This window comes from Biomphalaria glabrata, chromosome 10 (genome assembly GCF_947242115.1).
Source record: "Biomphalaria glabrata chromosome 10, xgBioGlab47.1, whole genome shotgun sequence".
NCBI classification, from domain to species: Eukaryota; Metazoa; Mollusca; class Gastropoda; family Planorbidae; genus Biomphalaria; species Biomphalaria glabrata.
The window spans coordinates 44497569-44503568 of record NC_074720.1 but is presented as its reverse complement, the minus strand read 5'-3'; the positions used below and the strand labels follow the sequence as shown (position 1 = coordinate 44503568).

The window sequence follows — 6000 nt, the reverse complement described above, 5'->3', positions numbered from 1 at the left end:
TAAAAATAGCTTTTATATAGCGCAGCTTTAATGCTTATGGCATGCTCAGAGCGCTATGGTCCAATGTCATTTGTGGACCAGTGGGGGAAGGGGTACCGTATATGGGAGAAAGTTTTCCGTGCTGCCTTTAGACGCTCAGTAAACACAACAATGCCTCTTGGCCACACATCCCATTAATTCTTTTTTGAAGGAATGTCTGTATTATAGGCCTATAAGATAAGATCAATGTTATTGTCTCAAGTTATTTGTTGATAGCCTTTTGATTTGCATGAAGTTGTAAATGTTTGATATAAAATGTTTCATTGCTAAGAGCTGAAGTTAACTGTGAAAGACTTTAACCATGTTAAATTATTTCATCATCTATCCCGACTTTCCTCATAGGTGTGCTGACTGTGCTGTGACAGTTCATCAAACCAAATCCAGGTCTACAGCTGTTCTTGGCAGGATATCAAGAGAGGCCGGTCCCTTCTTTTACATTGTTCGGCCAGCGTTTCTTGAGACGACCCTTCGTGCTCCCTTCATTCTACCTTGATGGATGGCTTTTGCTGTAAGACATGTCTTACGAAATAGCCAAACCAGCTCAGCTTTCGTCTCATCACAGTATTGAAACATTTCTCCTTTTTGCCAGCCAGAGTGTTGACTTGTAAAAGTACACATTCATTCGACTACACATTCACAATCGAAGGCTTGAATTCTTCTCTCAGCCTCAACGTTCAGTCCAACTGTTACTGCTTATTGCGGATAAAAAATTCTCTAAAAAAAAGTTTTTATTTTACTTGGAAGCTGATGTTACTTTTCCAGAGTTTTCTCATGTCAGCGGATGCCAAGTTTTACGGGTTTATATCTTTTATGGTTAACAGATGAGGGAACAAAACCCGAATTATTGGCCCCAATAGCACAGTCCACAGCAGCCCTTTCAAAACTTAAAATAATATGGAAAGATAAGGGCTTAGCCCTCGGCACCAAAATCAGACTGATGCGCTCTCTGGTCATGGCCACATTTTTATATGCTTGCGAGTCGTGGACGTTGAATGCAGAGCTTGAGAGGAGGATCCTAGCAATGGAATTGAGATGCTACAGAAGGATCCTAGGCATCACATTCAAAGACCGCATCACAAACCAAGAAATCAGAGACAGGGTTACTGTAGCGATCGGAGCCCATGACGACCTGCTAACTATTGTGAAAAGACGAAAGCTTAAAACCTTTGGCCACATTACAAGATCTACGGGGCTCGCAAAGACCTTCCTTCAGGGAACAGTGCCAGAGAAAGAAGAAGAGGCAGACAGAAAAAGCGATGGGAGGACAACATTAAAGAATGGACAGGCCTGCCATTGAGAGAGGCTCTAAACAAGGCAAAAAAAAAAAGGAAGGAATGGAGAAAGACGGTCGACAAATTTTGCCTGGTGCCCCAACGGTCCAACAGACTAAGGGATAGGTAAAGGTAAAAAATCTTTTATGGATCTTCCATCTTTTATGTTTGATTGACCCTATATAAACGATTTGGATTGTTATAATTACACCAGGTACAGTTTGTATTTGAGTTACTTTTGCTTTCATTTATGTGATACTTGTTATTGTGTTTATTTAGTTTCCAGTACGGTATGCTTCTTTTGGGTCTTTTCCCCGATCTCTACTTATCCTTCTTTACTGTAAGTGTAACTTTCTTTAAGTGTGATAACTTTATTCAACGTCTCTTATAGGTTATACACTCAATCTAGTCTAGACAGTCTGGTAGCGTTGTGCCTCAACGCGGTTTTCGGGACAGTGGGAAAGTGTGTGTGTGTGTGTGTGTGGTTACCAGTGAATTATTAAATTGAAGAAAAAAAATCTTGTCATCAATTTTATTAGTCTATAATCAGATTGGGTGGAGGGGGGGGGGGAGGAATATACAGAATATTCAAGTTTAAGCAGGGTTAGGTTTTTAAGTTATTGTTTTAAGCCATTGATTTCATGAGATAGCCATGTAGCTGTTTCATAATTACGTTTATTTTTTAAAGTTGTTCAATGCATTTGAAGCTCATGGCAAGCAACAGACACAAAGTCCCCACACTCTCTAAGTATTTTTTTTTTAAATCAGGTTAACTTACAGGTATATGAGTTAAAACTATGTAACACTAATAACAGAATTAATGACTTTCATGTCATTAATAAGCAGCACAGTAACAAATAGGATATTTGAAATTGTACTTTATCATATCTTCATCATTAATAAGCAGCACAGTAACCAATAGGATGTTTGAAATTGTACTTTATCATATCTTCATCATTAATAAGCAGCACAGTAACAAATAGGATGTTTGAAATTGGACTTTATCATATCTTCATTTTTTTGTGTTTATCTTTGCACACATCTACAAAGCTTTTTAAACTATAAATGATAAATAAAGACACAGTATTATCATGTAACCAATCAGACCAATTGTTGATGTTGATAAAACAATGACTGTTAAAAGGTACAAACTAATTTGCTTGAAGATTTCTTTTAATATCATTATTAGATGGAACAAGAATCGCTGAAGGAAGACAAAAATACAAAGTTTATACATTCCTATATTTGTACATTCCACATTTGAGAATTTATACTAAGAATAAATGTCAAAAAGAAAAGGCTGCATCCTTCCACAGTTTGAATCCTTCCCTTCCCATGACTTCATCCTATTTCAAAACATAATTAATTATTTAAACCAAAATAACAAACAAATATATAGGTAGTGAAATCATGTCACTACTTTAAGACTCTCACACATTTTGAACAAGTAAACTATTGAACTGCCTGACCCTTTGTGGCTTATCATGATGGTCCTGAGTTGGCAACTGTTCCATCCCCATAATCTTCACTTCTAAAACTTCTGAAACTAACAAAACAAAACCTAAACAAAAACTCAGAGAAGGGGGAGGCTTGGGAAAAAAAAAAGGGGGGGGGCAATTCTTTATAGGCTTAGCTCATCATGGTGAAGAGGAAGTCAAAAGTATCAGAGTGGACTGAATGAAAAGTGGGGCAAAATATGTTAATCTAAAAAAATATAAATATGGATGCTTTCTGGACCACATTTTCCAGGTAACAATTTAAAGTGTGTATTGTAGTAACTTATCTAACATCAATAAAATATTAGCATTAAAGATAAAATGCCATAAGAATGCATTTGTCTCTTGTGTTCTAATCAAACTTCTTTACTTCTTTGAGTCTGAAGAGTTCTCAAGCGCTCACGTCTAGAGCTGCCACTAGAACGATTCAGTGAAACACTTCGAATAGGTTTCTCTTCTCCTAATTTTCCCTTCATTTTGTCAGAGCGCCGCCCCCGGACAAAAGAAACCAAACTTGTTTTTTTCCCGCTAGAAGATTTTCGCTTTGTATTTTCCTTCTCAATATCAACACTGCTAGTTTCCTGCACTCCCATTGGCATACACCTCTGAACAAAACTGTCATTTCCTTGTGTTGGAAGAGGGAAGGGTTGGAGATTTGTTGCCAGTGCTGGGATGACCATTGGTGTGAAATCTGGACTGGGCAGTAGATCTAGACCCGCATTAAATGAATAATAGGGGTACCTTGAGATAGACGTTGAGGCATAGTCAGATGCAGAAAATGACAAGTCAGAATCTGAGATTGGTATGTTACTTTCTCTGGACGTAGTCACAAAGCAAGAATGCTTGGCAGCAGGTATAGAATCATGCTTTTCAGTAGCATCTCTAATCATATTAGAATTAGGTTCTGATGTATGCATAACAGCTTCATATTCTTTGTTAGTCGGTTCTTTCTTCTGAAAATTTCCAAAGAGTGTCTGACTGACCAAAGCTTTAGCTGATTGATCAGAAGTTGTAGCAATGTTTGTTTTGTTATCTGTAGAACTACCGTCTTGTACTGGCTGAAAGAAATGTGTATCTGATAACCTTGACATTTCATCCTGTGACTGTCGCTCTTTAACTTCAGGAATTAATTTTGCAAAATAATTCTGACCAGAAGTCAGACCAGTATTCTCGTCACAAACTATTTTTGTTTCCATTGGAACTTTGGTATAAAATATTTGTGATTCAGTGCTTATAGCATTGGCATGTCCCTTAATGTTAATTTGAGGTTGGATGACACATGAATCTGATTGATCTTCAATGGACATTCGATCCGGGACATAAACGTGGTTAACATGACCCAGCTTTCGAATGACCCTTAGAGGTGGTTTCATTGGTTCCAACTGGCTAAACGTTGGCTCTGTACATTTTGGGAAAACAGGGTTATTACTCTTACATGTGTTAAATCCAAGTGCTTTCCCTTGTCTGGGATAGACGTGCTTTAGAGAAACACTCGAAATTTTCGCTGCATACTGATCTTCATTGTCACTATCATGTCCAGGATTGAAAGTAGCTGCGTCATTTTTCAATATGCTTCTTGGAGTTGTACATGTATCACCAGCAGAAGTTGTTCTGGTTCTTTTCATTGGGAAAGTAGACTCCACATTGTTATCCGCCGGCAGTGCAGAGGGATTAGGATTCGATGGTCTGCACATTTCCTCCGGTACAACTGGTTCGGCATCAAGTTTAGTAAAAGGAATTTGATGGACATCCAAAACCAGACTCTCGATGGCCTCTTTTCGTTTCTGTTTAGTTTCATGGTACTCAGCAAAAGTATGAGTTTGAGATATTTCTCTATGAAAAAAAGAAATGAATTAAAAATAATTAAAAATAAGGCACAAATTGACATTAAAAAAAAAAAAAAAAAGGGAAAGATGGATGAATTTAATAAATATTTGTATATGGTGATGTTATTGTTTTAAATAAACCAAAGGTAATCATCCAATCCATTGTTGGTCATTGGTCAAGCAAATATACACAATATAAATACTATTGGCTATTAATTAAAATAATCTTAAAACTATTTGGTGTAAGCTGACTTTGGAATTAAGCTACTAAAAATTAAATATAGTTCTTAGAAAATATATTAACACTGCCTATATTCTTATCTTATATAATACAGACATTACTTCACAAAAGGAGATGTTTACATCCTACGCGTCATGCATATTAACCAATGACTTAAATTCTGCCAAGTCACTGGTTTTCCTGGCTAGCTCAGGCAACCCATTCCATGCTCTAATAGCACTAGGGAAGAAGGAGTATTTGTACAAATTTGTCCTAGCATATGGGAGGAGGAATGTGCCTTTATCTTTGTGACTTTCAGAGTATTTTATTAAATTTTGTTTTTGTATTTGAAGATTATGGTTCAGTGTTTTATGTATGATTGCTACTTTACTTTTGAGCCTTCTGTCCTGAAGGCTTTCTATATTTAGTGATTTTACTAAAGGTGTTACTCTAGTCAAATGTGAATATTCGTTTGTTATGAATCTCACTGCTCTATTTTGTGTCTGTTCCAGTTTCTTAATGTTTTCTTGAGTTGAGGGTGTCCCAAACGGAGGATGCATATTCTATTATTGGCCTAACCAAGGTTAAATAACATTTTAGTTTTATGTTCTTATTTGTTTTGTAGACATTTCTTTTAATAAATCCTAATGCTTTGTTTGATTTTTTTGTAGTTTCATCAATATGTAGATTAGTAGGGTAACCTATGACCTTACTCTTAGTCACATAAAGCCTTTATTTAAAGGCGCTAATTTTGCTTTTGTGTTGTTTTTTTTACCCATGCTCCATTAAAAAAACAGAAAAGTTGCGATTACAGCAGGTCTGTAATTTTGTAGTGGATAAAAAGGTGAATCAGTTATTTTAATCAAATAAATCTGATGTTTTAGATTTATTTTGTTGAACCTTCCAAGATGAAGATTTTAATTCTACAGCATAGCTGGATTAAACTAAGGTTGCTCCATGATAAAAATAGTGAATGTATGAATAAAAATGACTAACAATCAAAGGAGATTTAGAAATGCTGAAAATTTCTGCTACAACAAACAATGAATAGTTTAGGATTAGGTTTAAGGCTTATTTACCTAGCCAAGTCTAGGTAGGTCATAGGGAAAGGGGGAGAACTGCAGGGTCTAAACGCAATTAACTGATGG

General features: G+C 36.2%; 1 protein-coding gene across 3 annotated transcripts in view; it reads right to left on the bottom strand.

Moving 5' to 3' along the window:
- Nucleotides 1–2465: 2465 nt before the first annotated feature.
- LOC106062840 (uncharacterized) overlaps nt 2466–6000 on the bottom strand; it is a 70515-nt gene continuing 66980 nt past the window's right edge. For all 3 annotated transcript variants that reach the window (XM_056043553.1, XM_056043554.1, XM_056043555.1), the window contains one exon: nt 2466–4639. In XM_056043553.1, the coding sequence (XP_055899528.1) occupies nt 3163–4639 (1477 nt within the window). In that variant the 3' untranslated portion in view covers nt 2466–3162. The remainder of the gene's footprint in view (nt 4640–6000) is intronic.